Genomic DNA, 17975 nt, shown 5'->3' with positions numbered 1-17975 from the left:
ATTCCTATAGCATATGTTGAATATTCAAGACCTTAGTCCTAAAAGGTCTCAAAAGTGAGGAGAAATAGCTGAGCTTCTAGATGAAGCAAGGGTGGCTTTGGAAGAGCATAAAGGTAAGTGCAAGGACAAAGTAATAAACTTTTAAAAAATTGCAACAAGTTTGCACTTTGGAGATGATGTACTTAATGAGGAGTTGAGGCATTTTTGTATCTCTCAGATATGATTAGCTAGAAAGAATTGTTGGCTCAAAGGTGACGTGCCAGAAGGGTGGGTTATTGATCACCTGGAGTGCAGTAAAAAATAACAACAGAGCTGACTTAAGCATTAAGAGAGAAACTCTCCTGAGAAGGGACATGAGTCTGTTATCACAGAAGTGAGACAGTAGGTTTAGAAGGAATAGTGGCACAAAGGCATCTGTTTTTTGAAATAGTTTTTGGTTGCTTACTTTGAGTAAAAAAAGTTGGGGAGATAATCACCACTGAGACATACAAACATGATTTTTCTAAGAGTGGAATTACTGAGAGGAAGGTGATGATAGACTGTGAAAAATTATGTTAGAGCTTTCTAGCAAAATTGCATAGGAATAATCAAGTGTTTGATAGACCTGGTATCTGGTGGCTCGAGCTGAGATGATCACTGCCTGTTATCCAAAGGAAAAGAGAAGACAGCAGACAGGATTAAGATGTCTTCTACTGTAGTAAAAGAATGGGTGGTTAAGTGAGATGATGATGATGAATAATAGAGCACAAAATCTGCAGCAGTAGATCTGCCTTCCCTTTCAAGATGTGAAGCAAAAATACATATATTTTACATATATTTAAAAAATAATTTACTATCGGGGTATGATCAGAATCTTAATCTTGAGTGTTTGAGGTCATATTCTTAAGCTGACAGCTGCATGTAACAGAAATTCACATGGAAGGTGATTCTGTTCTTCCTTGAGGAAAAATAAGCTGAATCTATTATACCTAGGTAATTAACTTGATTTTCTCTTGTTCCTGCTGGACACTTCTTGAGCTGTTGCATTACTGTTGAGTCACTGGGAGAAGGGTTGGCAGAGCATTTTGCAGGTTCCTGTGAGTTGTGAGGTGCTGAGAGGCCGCACGTGGAATGGTGGAAGCCTCTCTGGAACACAGAGATACCTACAGTCCAGGCACCGAGCTGGAGCCCCAGCTGGGAGAAGTCACCATGTGGTCCGAGCAGCATGCTCTGCCAAGGAAAGCTCCGGGCCTTTTTGGTGAAGAAAAATTTCCAAACTTTTTAGTGTGGTGGGCTGCACCATTTTTCTTCACGAGCACCTACAGAAGTTAGTCTATAACATGACTCCTTGATTATTTTTCCTGCATCACCCAGCCTGTGTGCCATCTGAAAATGGGGAGAATGGGCTACAGATGTTTCCTTATTTCTCCTTTCAAATGAATAGTCTTCAAAACAAAATTGCGTGTGGAGAGGGCGTGTCAATTCCAAGTGCAAATTCTTTTTGTATTTTCAAATTTTAAATGGGTAACCAAAACTACAGCTTAGAATTACACATGAACTGCAGATAGCAAGAACTAAATTTTAGATTTTAGCTCTGAAAGCTGGAAACTTCTGTGTGTGTTGGAACCTGGAACAGTTATGTTTCTAGTTCAGATGCAGGAGGCAGGGTTGTCCTGGACATAATCTGCAAAGCTGAATTCTTCATTCCTTAAATAGGGTGTCATGTTTATCTTCAGGAAAGGAGAGATACTGTGAGATTATGTTAAGCTAAGAAAATAAACCTATGAAATGCATAGGAAGTTTTTATTAGAGCATTTTAAAGGACTTTCTCTGGCTGTAGCAGAAAGATTAGGTATGGAGCTTTTCTGCATAGATTTCATATTGATGCCAAGCTGATCACTTAATGCCAAATCCCAAATCCATGCTTATGTGTCTGTGCCTCTTCTGGGCTGGATCTGGCTCTCATCTATTGAATTAATGTGTGAACAATGCAAGTGCCCACCGGCATACATGTGCTTGTGCTCTGTGCGTGCACATGTGGCCTTTTGATTCCAGGATCTCTCAAACAAACAAAGAAGTTCTTTCAAGGCTTCAGGTATAGTTATGAAGCTTTTATTTGGTAGGGTTTTTTTAATTATGGCTCTTACTATTGTATCTGTGAATTTTTGGACAAGGTTATTGCTCTGATATTTTGTTGGCCACTGGTTATTTTAATAACACATGCATTACAGTAATTGGCTGGAACAAAACATCTCAGAAGAATGGAAGAATCATGCCATTACACCTCTGTTGCTGATTCATTGTTGCAATAGAAAAATCCCATTTCTGTTTTCATCTTTCTACCTATAATGTGCAAAGAATGCATTTTCTTGCTTTGATTGCAATTTTGACATTTAAAGAAATCCGTCATAAGGCCTCTGTGTTTTTTTTCACTATGTGAACATTTCAAGTTTTTGCATAATTAGAATATTAAGAGACTGTACATCATAGTGTAAAAAACAATTTCATTTTTGCTTTCATTAAAAAGCAAACAAACACCAAAATATAAACCCAATCCTAAACAGAAACTCCCACACTCAGATTTTCTAGGTTGTACACAAAGCAAGATATGTAGGAACATGTGGAATAAAGTAGCTTTGTATATTTAAGAAGGAAGAAAGTGGAGCCTTGTTGTTATTCTTGTTCAGCAAATGCTCTTTTTACATCATAAATTTTACAAGATATGAAAATGGTTATGAAGAAAAAAGTATAAATTCTAGTGAAAAATAAGCCTGTAACTACTCATAACAAGCCAACTGAGAAAAGATAAAACTCTTGCCCTGTTTTGAGAAAGCTGATTGTTCTAGCTGTACTGAATCCAGGAATTATAAAAACAAAATAGGATTCTTGTTAAACTAATTTGCATGTTAAATTTTCTGGCTGTTTTTCCAGCTCCCAGTTATTTCAAAGCAGTCCGAGTGTCTGAGCTCTGGGAACAAACCAAATGACTTACAACGCTCTTTGGTGTGCAGATGACCCCTTCCCTAAAAATCTGCTAATCCAAAGTGGAGTAAGTTGATGATGTACTCTTTGAAATCATAAATGGCTGCTGGAAGAGCAACTTTCCTTCATATCAGCTTCAGGAGTACTTGGCTGAAGAGAATATTTGAGAGAGTGCAGATAGGCAAAGAGTTTTCATTTGCTCAGTGCTGAAAGTTTTAACATTACTTCTTCCCTTGTAGTCAAATTTGAAATGGCATCAATGCATAAAGCAAATCTGAAGTGCTTTATACCAAATTCAGTAGATCTTTCAATCTGGCATTAGCCCACACTATTTAACACATACAAAATGCCTGTATGAGGATGGATTTCAGATCAGAAATTTGGTATTTTAATAGTTAATGCTCTATATGCTGGAAAAACCAAACCAAACATACCTCAACCAAACCACACAAACACCAATCTCAAGCAAACCCCACACAGATCTGTGAGAGGATCAGGGATTTTATCAAGTATTTTCTGTGTCAAAAGTAATGAGACAACTCATCAGAAGGAGAGTGTCCCTAACAGTCCGTTAACATTAATGGGCTCCAAATCCTTGCTCAGAGAACAGATCATACAGCTTTTGGACAGCATCACCTTGAATATTCAGAAGCAATTGAAAGGGAGAGGTTAGGAAAGGAATGGAACAAATCATTGTTATGTCTTTGTAAATCAGTGTGTCCTAGACTTTTTTTTTTTTTTTTTTTTTTTTGGTGCTTTGTGTGCACTAGTTAGTTTCTCTTCTCAGAAAAGAAAAAGTAGCAGAGCTAGGAAAGGTGAGGGTAAAGGGAAACCAGATGTGCAATGAAACAGCCTCTGCACCAGGAAAAATTAAGCAGTACCAACTCAGTAAAAACTACAACAAAGTTGTGTAAAGTTGGGAATGGGAATTATGAGTAGGAGGTAACTGCTCCTGTTTCTTTGAAGATGGGAGCTGAAATATATCAAGTGAATATATTAGGTTTAAAAGTGGGTTTTCATGTCGTGTGTAGTAAGGTGTGGACCTCGCTGCCACAGGATGGTAGTAAAGGTCAAAAATATAAAGGCACTCAAAGAAATAGAAGAAATTCAGAGAATAGTGTGTCAGAGGTAGGTCAGCAGAGGCTGTGGAAGCAGCTTCTGCCTTGGGATGCCCAGAAGTTGGAGCAGTACATCAGACTTTGTGGATACATTGGCCCTCTTTAAAACTTTGTGGTTTTATTTTTCTCTGGAAAGTCACTCTTGAGTTTTGCTACTCTTCCTGGGAATGCTAGTGCGTGGTCTGTTTAATTGCGTCAGATCACGTAGGCATCTTACTGTGTACTTGTTGGGCTCTCCTAACTGCATGAGGGCTGACTGACACACCCATCTTCCCTGGAAGCCCCAAGGATATCCTGTTTGATTTCTTTTTTTTCTCCTGTGAACTTGGCACCGAGCAGTTCCAATGGCATGAAGGCTGTGCGTCGCCAGGCCCACGAATGGGGTGGGCACTGAGGCACAGGGAAGCTCTTAAGGATCTCATCTCTAAGTGTGGTCAAATAATTATGTATTTGGCAGGAAACTTTTCTTCCCCACTCCTACTGGTGCATACATTTACTTCTATTCTTCAGTTCTGCAGGAGGCAGGGCAGAGAGCTGCTTGTTCTTTCTCCCACTGCCACTTTTCCAGAAAGTACAAAATGTACATTCCTGGTAGGTCCATTCAGGCACTTCTCTGTTCTTGCCATTGCACCCCTGCATTAGGGGAATCAAGAAACATTAGTAGGTGCCTCAAATAGGCTCCTTCAAGCTTTTGAATTTCCTAAATGATAGAAAATTGTTCATGTTTTATATTTAAGCATGTAGAAAATAAACTACTTTTTTATTAGCTTTTGCATCCAAGTACTGTTGTATTTGAAAGGTAAAAGGAAGTGACTCTAGAATACAAATAAATAGGAAGTGCATAGGAATTATACAGACAAGGGCATTTAAGTAAACATTGCTATTTTAAGTAACAGTTTTTAGGTAACAATTAATGTAATGAATTTTACCTTTTTTTCCCCCATTTTTCTAAACCATAGGACGTGGTTTAGGAATATGTGTTTCAAGAAATGTAATGTATAAAGATTTTATTAATTATAAACATCTCTATACTATTATTTATCTGATCTGGGTGCATCAATTTCTTTTTATGTGTGTGGTCCCTCAATACAGTCTGTTTCTTTTCTTTCTTCCACTAACTAGTTCGATGAATAGGTCAGCCACAACCCTTCATAATAACTTTTTTTAGGCTATCCTACCTTTTTGGGTAGGTTGAGTTGAAGAATTTTCATACACCTAGACTTCTTCCAACCACATGGGTGTGGTGGAATTTAATTTCTGAGCCTGTTTAGATACCATGGGAGTTCAAAGCAAGTGCTGCTATTTCTATTTCCATAATGTCAGTGTCAAGTAAATCACTTGTACTTGGTGTACACAGAACTGGAAGTAGGAGGGCTGGTCCTGGGCTGCTCATCTCTTTTTTCCCAGGGTAGGGCTGAGAAGCAGAAGATGAATGAAGCTACTTTGTAGTGCATAGTTGGCCTGTAAAGCTGACAGGAGCAGGAGCATTGGATAATAATATGTTCATTTAAACAATTTAAACATTTAATCTGCATCCATTCTTGGGATGTGCAAATTGGAGTGTACAATGAGTTGCAAGTAAGCCTTGATAATTGGGAAATAGTTTGCTTAATTATGTTGTTCTTAGTCAATGTCATTAAAACAATGAAAAAGCCAAATGATTGTTTAATGTTTGATGATGTCAATATTTTCTAGTCTCCCAGATAATTGAATAGTCTGGATATATGTATTTGGAAGGCAAAAAGAAATTACATGGATAGGAAGTGGATGAGAATTATAAAGATAAGGTTATTAAAAAAAAAAGAAAACCACAGTGCAACACCTCCTCTCCCCCCACCCCAAAAGAAATCCAAACTAAGCCAAAACAAAACAAGGAAAGGAAACCAAAACCAAATCCACCCCCTCCATTTATTGCACAACAATAAATGATTAGGGTATGTAATCAGGGGGCTTAGTGGAACATGTTACCTGTTGTACCTTTGCATTATTTTTCTAGTTGTAAAGAATCTTCCATTGCCAAAGCAGCAGTTTTCCTGTCGATTTTCAGATATTGAGAGTGGCCAGGTCTTGCCTGATAACTAATCTCAAACATTGAAATTACCTTGGTCAAAAAGGAATGAATATGTGCAAGTGCTGACTCAGGTTGCCATGTTCAAATAATAACCTATGGGCTTTTGCCTGCTCTTGATTAAAACAACAGATTCGTGTTTTTAGCTGTATTACCACAGCTGTCAACATACTTGTTCTTTCTGTGGCCAGAAAGCTGGTTAAATAAGTCTTTAAATAAGCAGAACCTCTGTTTCCAAGGCTTACTTAAGAAATTGATTGCAGTTTGAAAAGATAAAGATTGATATATAAGTGTAAGTACCCTGAAACAAACGTTAACACCCAGATGTTCTCATGCCCAATTTAACAAATTTGAACTAAAACCTGAGATTCTTTCGATCCTCTGTTAATAATTTTCTTTTCTTATTATTGAAGAACTATTTCTTCACTATATAAAGAAATCTTTCCTTCTGTGTTTGCAGATGCTGTGAAGCCACCAGTTAGTTCTTTACAACCATCTACTGAGTTACCCTTGCCCATCAACACTTCACCACCTTCCATGCAAGCAGAATCTTCCCTTCCTTCTCCTTATCGGCTTATTAATGTCCCCCCTCTGGAGTCTTCCTCTGGTCAAGAAGATCCTCAAGACTACTTACTTCTAATAAACTGTCAAAGTAAAAAACCTGAACCTATGAGGTAAGTGCCTTTTGTTTCTTAATAACAGTTATTTATCTTACAGGCCAAGAATGTTTGTGCTGAATGCATTTTTTTACTACTGAGACACTGAGCATTTGGATGCGCATATCTACACAGGGAAGCTGCCTGTAACTTTTCTTTTTTTTTTTGTTCCATGCATTAAACGTTTTGCTACAACAATAAGTTATATTGCATTCTCCAGTGTTATATTGCATTCTCCAAAAGCGTTGACAGCAATTGCCAACGTGAGGTATCACAGTGATACAGCAATCCAAGCATTCCATTGGAGCTTGGAGTGATGCATGGCACAAAGTATGCTTTCTTTAGCCACAATCTGGTGTGCTTAGTCGTGTTTACTGCTAGAAAAAGCTGGAGGAATTTAGCCTTTCTCCCTCCTGGCATTTGGTTCCCCAGTTTTGCCAGTTAAAGCTTTCATGGAAGGGGTTTCGAAAACATGCTGATTTTATCATCACCTGCCAGGTTACCACATGACTGAGTACAGTGGTCTTCAAGTGGCATTTGTTTACTATTACTAGCATAGTTCAGACTCTCAAACAAGAAGAAAACCCAATTATTTTATGATAACTAAGAATGCAGAGGCTGAAACCACTCAGTTTCCATATCCTGAATTTCAGCTTTTTCCTAATAACAGATACTTAAAAGGAAACTCAAATAAGCTTTATTTTTTACTGAATAAAGAGTGCCTGCACAATCAGTTCTCTAGAGAATTGTGCAATAGGAAATTTGAAGGAAAAATTTAGAACTTATACAGAATTAAATTTCTATTTATTTCTCCAGCTGCTACTTCTAACTTAAATAAATCCACAGCACCTCCTGCATAGGAGGATATCTTATTCATAGTAGCTACCTGGGAAATATCACTATAGTTTGCCAGAAAGGATCATGGTGGCCTTTCCTAGAGCAGGCTGCCCAGGGACATACTGGAGTCTCTGTCCTCTTTTAAAAAAACTGTTTAGAAGAACCAAAAATGAACTTGACTGGACAAGCTCCTGAGGAGCTTTTCCTGATTTTGAAGGGTTTGCTTAGAGGTATTGGAAAAGCTGAGCAGATAAAGTTAAGAGGTCCCTTCCGACCTTAAACATTCTGTAGGAGAACCTTATAAATCCCTCTGGGAAGCTTCTTTTCTGCAGTAATTTCAAATTAATTTCAAATAAAATCTGCTGAGATATTTACAGAAAAAGTAACAAAACATCATATTATTTTTGTAATTACGGACAAGTACATGGAAGGTTGAGGAAAGCTTCCTTTGAGAGTATTTTCATGACTATTTCATATGCTTCCTTTTAGTGGCAGTGCCTTCTGCATCAACACCTTGATGCTCTGCGAGTTTTACCTGTGCCATGTGCTCTGCGCTCCCTTGGCATTTTTGTCTTGCTCTGTTGTTCCTGAGTTTCCTGCTCCATTTGCTGATGATTATGTAGAAAAGTATCCACCCTTTAGAGTCTTCCTTATAAAACAAGGGAATGAGCCTACAGTTCCCCTAGAGTATGGAACGTGCAGGTTACAGGCAACATGGAATGTCTCAGAACCTCCTGCAGGGGAAGGGGAAACCCAGTGTTGGAGATTTCAGTGTTTAGTGATGTTTAGAAGCTGATAGTGCTGAAGAGGAATGTCAGTGTTCCTGCCAAAAGCTTTTAAGTTTGGTATCACTTCCTGAACAGCTTGGCAGAGGAATTGACTTGGATTTCAGCAATCCTGGCCTATCAGAAATGTGTCTGAGTGCCCATTTGCTTCTGTGAGGGACAGGCTCAGAGCAGAGTTTTACCACCACAACGTGAAGGTGTTTTTAGGAATTATGAAGGCTGGGATATGTAATTGACTTTCTGACCTGACTTCCACAGTTATGTGTGGCTGAGGAGACTATAGAAGTGGCCCCAAAATGTGGTAGAGAGTCCATGATTAGCCTTCAAAATTTCTCAAGGAAGTCTCAGGTGACACAGGAGAGAAGGTACTGGGGAAGGCAAAAGGTCCAGTGGTGATAAAATACCTAGTGAACTGAAAAAACGGGACAAAATCTTTGGGAGTGTAGAGATTGTTTAAATAAATTATGGTTTTATAGAAATATCTGAAGACATTGACATTACGATCACTTGGAGATTATATGAGCTTAGTTTATTTTCTGTAACTAAAAAGCTGTGTCCTTTCATTAAAAAGGCTGTGATGATGAAAATTCAGAGTAACAGTTGTGCTGGACTTTCAGTCCCACCTAAAATGACTGCCTATGTTTTGTGTCTGGCAACGTAGGTAAGCTGCTGGATTTGGGACAGAGTATAGAGCGTATAGACATTGTCCTATGGATTGAGAGCTTTGTGTATCTCGGGAGCACATTGCTAAGATGATTAGTAAGAGCGCACCCTACCCCAATTCATACCCTTACAGGAAAAGAAAAAAAATTAAATGGCTACATCATTTCCCTATTTTCCAGGCATGGAACAATTTCTCTGGGTATTTCTTGCAGACTTAGTGTAAACTGCAAGGCTTAATAGCTGTAATTAAACAGGCAGGTACTGTTACTTAAATGTTTTCCCTTTAGACTTAAAAATTACCAATATGCAGAGGGAACATTTTCTCTTCTGATTCTGCATGTTACTTTACAGGTAACCTGAGAACCAGTGAATTTTATTTCAAGGCTTTGAGGTTCTTTTCTGGGTGAGATGGGTCACCATGAAACATAGATGTATCTGAGTCCCTTCTTTGGGATTTTTGAGAATTGTAGTGTTTCAGACCTAGAAAATAATTATTAAATGTTCTATTAAAGTGTCATAGAGTGTACCACATGCTGTTATGAGAATGTCTTGTATGCAGCAATTGCAGCTGTAGCTATCACATGCGGTACTTTGTCTAAAATAGTTTCATGCTCTGATCACTGCTGACTTAAGAAAGAGCATTGTTTCACTGTAGCATTTAGGGAGATTTTAAGGTTGTATTTGGATCCTAGATAAGAAAATGCAGCCAAACATTCCCTTGTAATTTTGGCTCATTCAGTAGGTGTATCGAAATACTAAATGCTGTCTTCTTCATCTTTCCTATTGTGTATGAACCAGCCAAGGGCCACCTTTTCTCTCAGAAGAAGGGCAGGAATACCTGCTATTAGAAGACTTTGAAAGTAAAAAGATTCCACTTCAGTGAGTGAACAGTAGCCATTCTTGGAACACGTGTGAGAAATTAATCACAGAGCCATTAACTTGCCTGAAAATATTGTTTGTTTGAGACTCATCTTGCATGGTGTTCCATGACTTTTTTAACAGTAAAACTATATAACTTTTGCTTCCCTTTTTATGTCTATCCTGTTTTTTCTGTGCTTGCTATTACTGTCCCACATTGCTGGCACACAAGAGCAGTTTTGCTGCCATTTTGTTTATAATATTCTGTTTAATCAGTCATATTGATTCCTGTGGATGGGAAAGGACTCAGCTGAAAAGGATGAGTGGTCAAGCCAGCCCAAATACTTTATTTGGAAAAATGAGATTATTACCCCTCAGACTAAAACATTTGATATACCTTTTTTCAGTGTCTCTGTCAACAAGTGTTTTTTAGTAAATGGAGGCTGGCTTTTTTACTAGGCTCCCCTTGCCTCACTGCCCCATCTCCTCTAAGTGCATCTTAATGCCCAGTCCTTGTAGCTCACTCAGCTGGCTGGACAGTTTTCTTTTCTTGGTATGTGGAAGGAAATGGCCAGTCCTAGCACTGAGTAAGGGGTAGTTTGACCACTCACCATAATATGCACATATGTGTTGCACACATGTGATAACACTGAATTCATGTCATAGTCAGCCTCTGCTAATAAACTGAGGAGTTATTATTCTGTTACATCCAGCCTTGCCATTATTTTAAATGGAGGTGTGAAAACCCTTTAATACTTATCGTAATAACCATTTGTTAATGGAATATTTAAGCCAATTCATTTTTTTTAGTGACCTGTACTAAAGGGAAAAAATAAAATTCCAGAAGTACAGAAGCCATTAAAAAAAAACCAAAAAAACCAGGAGTGCAGTCTGTTCCTGTCTACTATGCACTGTACATTTTCAGAATTATATATGGTGTTCTTATCAGTAGTTAATGATGACTTTTAAAATAGTTAAAATTCTGAGGCTGAATTCTCTGGCTTCATTTTGGCATAAACTGCTTTCTTTGTTTCACAGTGTCTTCAAATTTTCAGTTGTGCAAAATCAGATTGCTTATAACCCATTCATATTTTGAAAACTGTTTCAGTAGACTAAGGTGTTGATTCCAAAAGATTGCTTTCAAAATTTTGAATTAAATCAGAGATGCCCTCTTGTAATAAGAAATGTAAGCTGTTGCCATCAGCTGAGGCAATGACAGACCTGGCTGTCTCATGTATCATGGTTTTTGAAGGCCTTCTCTTTGCACAAGTGCTTGTGGTCAAGAAAGAAGAAGCATCATTCACTTAGACCCAGAAAAACTCCTATATTTAGAAGGATAGCATTTGTTTCTTGCATTTCATGGGTAATCCTTAGGCTCTGACATTGTAAATATGCTGTTGTTTATTTTGAGTTTTGATTATTTCTGCATGTTTTTGTAAGATAAATGTAGTGTTTATGTTTTATTCCTTCAGTTCTAGGTATATTTTTTTTCCTTTTAAAGTATATCCTAGTGAACTGAAACTAAAAACTTTGGTTCTGCAATTGATTTTCAGTGTCCAACTTCTGTAGACTGCCTACTTTATTTTTATAGTATAAAATTTAAGGATCCCAATCCTTGCCATATTTGAAAAATGCTTGACTTTTTCTGGGATTTTGGTCTAAATGGATATCATAGAACTAGGAGAGTACATCTAGAACGTGAGGAACTCCTGAATCAATCCTTTTTATAAAGAGGAAGTGCTGCAGCAGGGCCGTAGCTCAGTGTTCACAATCTATTATGCACTCTGTAGCCTCATGTGCTTCCTTCAGTACTATGTGCTCTATATTTTGCAAGTATTTTAAACTTCTAGTGGTTCATACATGAATTTTTTAAGCTCTGAGACAAAGAGCTCTGAGGCAACTGTTAAGAAGCAAGAGAAATATATATTCATGGTCAGCATCATGTGGAATGTAGGAAGTTTTACTTCCTTGGTTATGCGAAGAATAAATAATGAGAAAACTATCTTCTTTTTGGGGGGGGTCGATTAAACTAAATTCAGATTAAATTTCAGAGTTACCTAGAAACCTGTTTTGACCAGTGACAGAACTGAAATCTATGTTTAAGATAGTAATCAGAGAAAAATTACTATACTTTTTAAATGGAAATTAGAAAAAGTTTAGTAAACAATAAGCTGATAGGAAAAGGTGATGAAATTGAAAGGAGGGCAAAAAGGAGGGTAAAAGCCTCTTGTCCTGGTGGAAGATTCTATCTTTGCTGTTAAACAGAGCAAAAACCAGTTCATGAGGTGAATGACATATCTCTTGAGTGCAGATGTCCATTCCAAGCAGATCATGTTGGTTCCCCTGATAGCTGGCAGAGAGGCACTTCGGGGGTGATTCATTTGGTTTAGATGGATATCTAAGAAGAACAAATTGTGTGTCACACAGTCTCCATTCCTCTGATGACTGGAGAAGGAATCTAAAGTAATGGCTTAACTGGATTCCTTTTTCCTCAGGTTGCCAGAACCCTGAGAGATAAATCCAGCTGACCCTTAGGAAATTTTTGTACAAACTTACTGACAAATTAAATGAGAATAATAAATATTGCTTGTGATCACTTTGAGGTGCAGAGCCTGTTAAATAAGGGGGGAAATGCTTCTTATGGTAGTGGGTGTACTTTATGTATTTTATTCCTCAAAACTTTTGTAACTGTGTGGTCCAATTGCTTAACAGAGCTTACTAAGAGTTGTATTGCAGGTATTCATTGATACACATGCATGCTGAAATATGCATGTATAAATTAACACAATGGTACGCTGTTGAGGTAATGAAAATAGGAAGTATGGTATGTTTGATCAAAAAGTGTATGGACCTACTTAACTACACCACTAACATCTCCAGTGTTAGTATTTTGCCACTGTTTTGACTTTCTTTTAAGCAAGGAAGCCAGACTGATAACAGAATTTCTCTGCCTGGAGCAAATTAAATGGAGAGGTTTAGAAAGGGAATCAAATTATTGTAATGTGGTTACTTTCCATGTAAGTTTACTGGTAGTGGTTAGTACCAGTACTAATGAGTGCTGTTCTCATAAAAGAATTTCCTAATCTAACACCATCATTTGCATTAAAGACAAAAGCTCTCTGTTGTACATGCAACCTATGGATTTTTTTTCCCTCAAAGAACATACTATTTTCCTCCTATTTACGATTTTATATCTTATTTCTCTTTTCCTTACATATTTCAAATGGGTTTTATATGGTCAGTGTAACTTCAGGCACATGTTTAGGGGGGGTTAAAAGCAGTTATATTTTTTCTCTTAACATTTTTTTCATAACGATTATAATGAACAAGTACTGTAAGTCCAAGAATTGAGCATCTTATTTTTGCCTTTAAAAGTGCCAATAAACTTTTGCTAGTTTGCAGCATAGGTTAAAAAAATTATTAAAAAATCTCCAGCCCCCAAACTTGGCTTGAAACTGGCATACTGAAAGTCACTTGCTTTATAAAATGTCAGCCTGTTGTGAAGCTGTTGGTAAAGCTCCACAGTCGTGCTATATATTTCACATGAATGAATTCGTATGAATGTAGTTACTTAAGATGCCTAGGTACTCCTGTTTGTTTAATAATTGAGTTCCTGCATCTCATTTTTAAAAAGTGAAAATAAAGAAATTGGAAGACACTGTTAGACTTTTCAGTTGGTTACATGATAAATGTTGTGTTTATGATTTGCAATGTTTGTTTTTCTCTGTGTGTTCATCAACATTCTAATCTCACAATCTTACATGTAGATCTCAGGCTGACTCTGCAAAATCCAGCTCCTCAGAAACAGACTGCAATGATAACCTGCCCTCCCACAAAAACCCTGTTGCATCAGGGAGCAAGCACGCTGTGAACGGCTTCTTCCCACAGCATTGCGTCTACGATTCCCCACCTTCCCGCTCGGCGCTGACACTGGCAGACTCCAGCCTCTACAACCTGCCTAGGAGTTACTCCCAGGATGTTTTGCCCAAGGCAGCGTCTCCATCTGGAACTGATGCCGAAGGAGAGCAACATGTTTTCAATACCCCATCAGCAACGTCATTAGACGCACAGATGAGGCACATCTCCATTAGCTATGACATTCCCCCCACACCCGGAGGTACTTATCAGATCCCACGAACTTTTCCAGAGGGAACATTGTCTCAGACTTCAAAACTGGAGACTATTCCAGACATCCCTCCACCTCGGCCACCCAAACCTCACCAGGCAGCAGATCGATCTCCTGTGGAAACCTGTAGCATCAGCCGCACTGCTTCAGATACTGACAGCAATTACTGCATCCCCGCTGGAGGAGGAGTGCTGCCCTCACGCAGTAACACCATTTCAACGGGAGATCTGAATGTCTTCCGGAAAGGTCAGCATTCCATGTGTTATCCTGCAGAATTTTTGTCTTGAGCTATGTGATCTGAATGATACAAATGGGCTGAATAATGTGAGGGGCATTTCTAGCCTGTAGGAACAAGTGTTTAGCCCCTCACAAACTGGTCTGTGTTCACTATGTTTAAAATATATTATAAAGAGGAATGGAGATTTTTAAAGGAAACCATCAAAACAGCAAAGCACAGAACATCCATTAGGGATGTATATTGCACTGTGGCATTCAGCCTTGGCTAAAAATATTTGAAGATCTAGACATACTTATTTGGAAATAAGCTCATATAACTGAATTCAATACTACCATTTTCAGTCTTTCAGAATGTGGTAAAATGTGAAATGTGGTACAATCTGCAGAAGCTGAAATGGTTTCATGAAATGAGTGGGATATGGTGTATACCCAGAGCTTTGAGATCAACCCTGATTTGATGATCATTGCCACCAGCCTTTCTTTCTGTCCATATGATAGATATGCTTACTGCAGTCTTTTAGTTAAATCAAAGTTGTTCCTTGTGGCCGCCTAAATGTTGCTACTCCAGATGTGCTGTCATGTGCATTGTCTTGTTAACCACTTTTGGGCTGAGGGTTTCACTTTCTTTGAGATTTCTGAAGCAGGTGGGTATTACAGTGTTGTTTTTAAAGTGAAATTTTTTATTCATGTAAGTCAATGTTTATGTTACAGATGATTTTAAAGGAGAATTGTTTGAAATGAGGGGTGAATACAAGGATTTTAGAGGAGGCAGTATGCAGAATGGATGGGATCATACAGATGCTCATATACTATTGTCATGTTTGTCATTAATTTTGTAGACTGAGCATAAAATTAGTGTTTTAAAATTACAAACAAACACTATGAAAGATCCTTTCTTGCTTTGCTTATTTTCCATCATGTAGTATTTTCTCCCAAGTAAAACCAAAACACTCATTTTGCTAAGTTTATAGGTGAGTATTCCTATACTGAATCTGAGATTGTCTGCCTCAAGAAAATTAGTCTTTCTGAAAATATTGTTTAAATTTGGTACTTAAGAGCATAGTTGTTTATCTTTCCTCTGTGGTGAAAATCTTAAAAAAACTTCAAAGGTTTTTTTTCAGGGCAAGGTGGGGATAAATCCCATAGTTTACCCAGTTTCTGTGCTGGCTTCAGGAGGAGGGGCATCCCTGCCACAGGGTAAAGCAGCCTGCTGGATGAGCAGCACCTGGAGCCAGGAGTCTCACAAAGACCCCTGTCCAGCAAAGAATCAGCCACAGAGCTGAGGACCTGCTTAGTGGTGACTGCCAAGAGCCAGGACTCCAAAAAGGGAGAAATCTTTGGTTTTGCAGCAGTCCACTCCAACTGAAAGCCCCTGGAGACCACACTGGGGACCTGAGAGAAGGGATTCACCTGTTCCTGCAACAGATGGGATCCTGTTGAATCAGCACTTTCCAAGCAAAGGGCATCAGTCAGAAAGCCTTTTTCCAGATGTTAAACTATATCTATTGTTTGTTTATTTTAGACTAGGTTTTTCTTGAGGGCCCAGATTCTCACTCATTGCACTAAGTTCTTACACATGCTCAATTAAAAGATAGACTCTGCTGCTTCTTTAATAGCAAAAATTCATTTCTCTTTTCTTGCCATGGAAAAATGCCACTGTGAGTGCTTCAAGTTGTAACTGATGAGTGCTAAGGTTGTTTGTGAACACAGTCCTTTCAAATATAGATATATCTATGTGCCACAGCTTCAAGAGGTGTGCTTGTGTACTCTCAGATGCAGACAGTAAATAACAGTAGACTCTGGATGTCTGTGCCAAGTGACAGGAACAGGGGTGATAAATAGCCACTTTCTCTTCTTGTTTCCTTAGAAATTAGTTCTCAAGACTGTTATGATATTCCACGAACATTTCTGAATGACAGATCTAATTCATTGGAAGGCTTCCATAACCACTTTGTAAGTATGACTTGATCTGATGAGAGGCAACAGTGACAGTGCTTGAATGCTCTTTGTCCCTGTGTAAGAAAGCAAGCAGTACAGTGTTTATCATTTTTCACTTTCAATAGAATTCATTAATCTGAGTAGATTAGGTTAAAAGACTCATATGATTCACAGCTGATTGCATAACTTATTTTGTTAAAGGAAATATATGTTAATTCTAGAAAAACAGAAGCATGTTGACAGTGGGAAGTGTTTCAAGTGAAGAACTAGATGAAAATTATGTCCCAATGAATCCCAACTCTCCTCCACGACAGCATTCCAGCAGCTTCACTGAACCCATCCAGGAAACAAACTATGTACCAATGATACCTGGCACGTTTGATTTTCCATTGTTTGGAAAGCAAGTCCCTCCTCCTGCTCACATGGGTTTCAGGTCCAGCCCAAAGACCCCTCCCAGACGGTCGGTACCTGCTGCAGAATGTGAGCCACCGCCAGTAGATCGGAACCTCAAACCAGACAGAAAAGGTGAGGAAAACCTCCAAGAAAACCTAATTTTTATCATGTAAGAAAATAACATAGCTCTTTCAACTTCTGCTTAGAGGAAAATTATAATGTTTTTAGAAATTATTTTATAAATATTTTTTGTCCTATGAGATAACCAAATCACAGAGGAGCCCTGGCATTATTTTTAACATTATTAAAACACCGCAATAACAATGCCAAATAAAAGCATCGGTTTAGATTTTTTTGCCATACTTACTAATGAAAAAATGACTCTGAATTCCTAAGATTCAGAAGTGTGTCCTTGTATATAGAAGACACTTGTGATGCAGAGAGAGAACATAAGGCATTGGGTAGAACACAAATTTATAGCCATAGCAATGCTTAGTACAGGATCAGCACACGTATTCATTTTAGAGGGCCCCTTTGAATCTGTCCTAAAAAATAAATCTCCAAAATCTGACACATAATGTGTTTATTTTTCCTTGAAATAAGGATTATTTGCGTGACCAGAGTTCTTAAGGAACCAAGACGAATGGGTTGCGATGTGTCTATAAGAGCTACTTGTATAGAGAATCCCTAATAAATAGCTTGGATTTTCCAGTTTATCTAAAATGTTTTATCAACCATCTTATTAAAAATACAGGCAAATGCTTAAAGAACTTGTTTCCCTATTAAGTTTTTGAGACAAGATAACTGAATTTCTTGTAGAAGAGAGAACTAAAGAACATCAGGTCACATGTCTGTCCTATTTTGCATTTAAGTAAGTCCTATTTTTAATCTTATGTACTTGAGAATATTAGTATTTACATTGACAATGGCTGACTTCGTTGTGGGAAAGTGTAATGGCTAATATTTAGATAATCCAAAATATTCACTAATTAAACCTTTAAATTAGTATTTTTACCACTAAGTGAAAACTGTCTGTAATTAAGGGAAGTAGAGGGTGTCACTCTGATAGATGAGCTGTGTGCAATGGAAAGCACCATGTCTCATTCCACCTGTCCATCTTCAAAAATTGAGGCATGGCCTTTTTTAAGACTTTTGGCCCTCTGCTTGTGTCTAATTGTTTCTGTGTTATCAGACAACAGTTTTGTTTGGTTCTTAAGAAATACTGGAAGAGATTGATGAAAGTTGATACTGGAAAACATTCTCAGAATAAACTGAACTGAACTAAACCAATTTAAAATATTTTTCCAGACTGGCCAGTTTGTGTATTTTACAGAT

General features: G+C 38.0%; 1 protein-coding gene across 7 annotated transcripts in view; it reads left to right on the top strand.

Moving 5' to 3' along the window:
* Positions 1-17975, top strand: part of GAB1 (GRB2 associated binding protein 1) — a 95885-nt gene that overhangs the window by 60344 nt on the left and 17566 nt on the right. For 4 of the 7 annotated variants that reach the window (XM_084203922.1, XM_084203921.1, XM_084203924.1 and 1 more), the window contains exons 3-7: positions 6608-6821; positions 9887-9967; positions 13714-14318; positions 16177-16262; positions 16469-16772. In XM_084203922.1, coding sequence (XP_084060048.1) covers positions 6608-6821; positions 9887-9967; positions 13714-14318; positions 16177-16262; positions 16469-16772 — 1290 coding nt within the window. The remainder of the gene's footprint in view (positions 1-6607; positions 6822-9886; positions 9968-13713; positions 14319-16176; positions 16263-16468; positions 16773-17975) is intronic. The other 3 variants (XM_084203923.1, XM_084203926.1, XM_084203925.1) reach the window with 2 other exon arrangements.

Source organism: Fringilla coelebs, assembly GCF_963513975.1.
Source record: "Fringilla coelebs genome assembly, chromosome: 4".
NCBI classification, from domain to species: Eukaryota; Metazoa; Chordata; class Aves; order Passeriformes; family Fringillidae; genus Fringilla; species Fringilla coelebs.
Note: the sequence above shows the minus strand (reverse complement) of the source record. Positions and strands in the feature narration are given on the sequence as shown.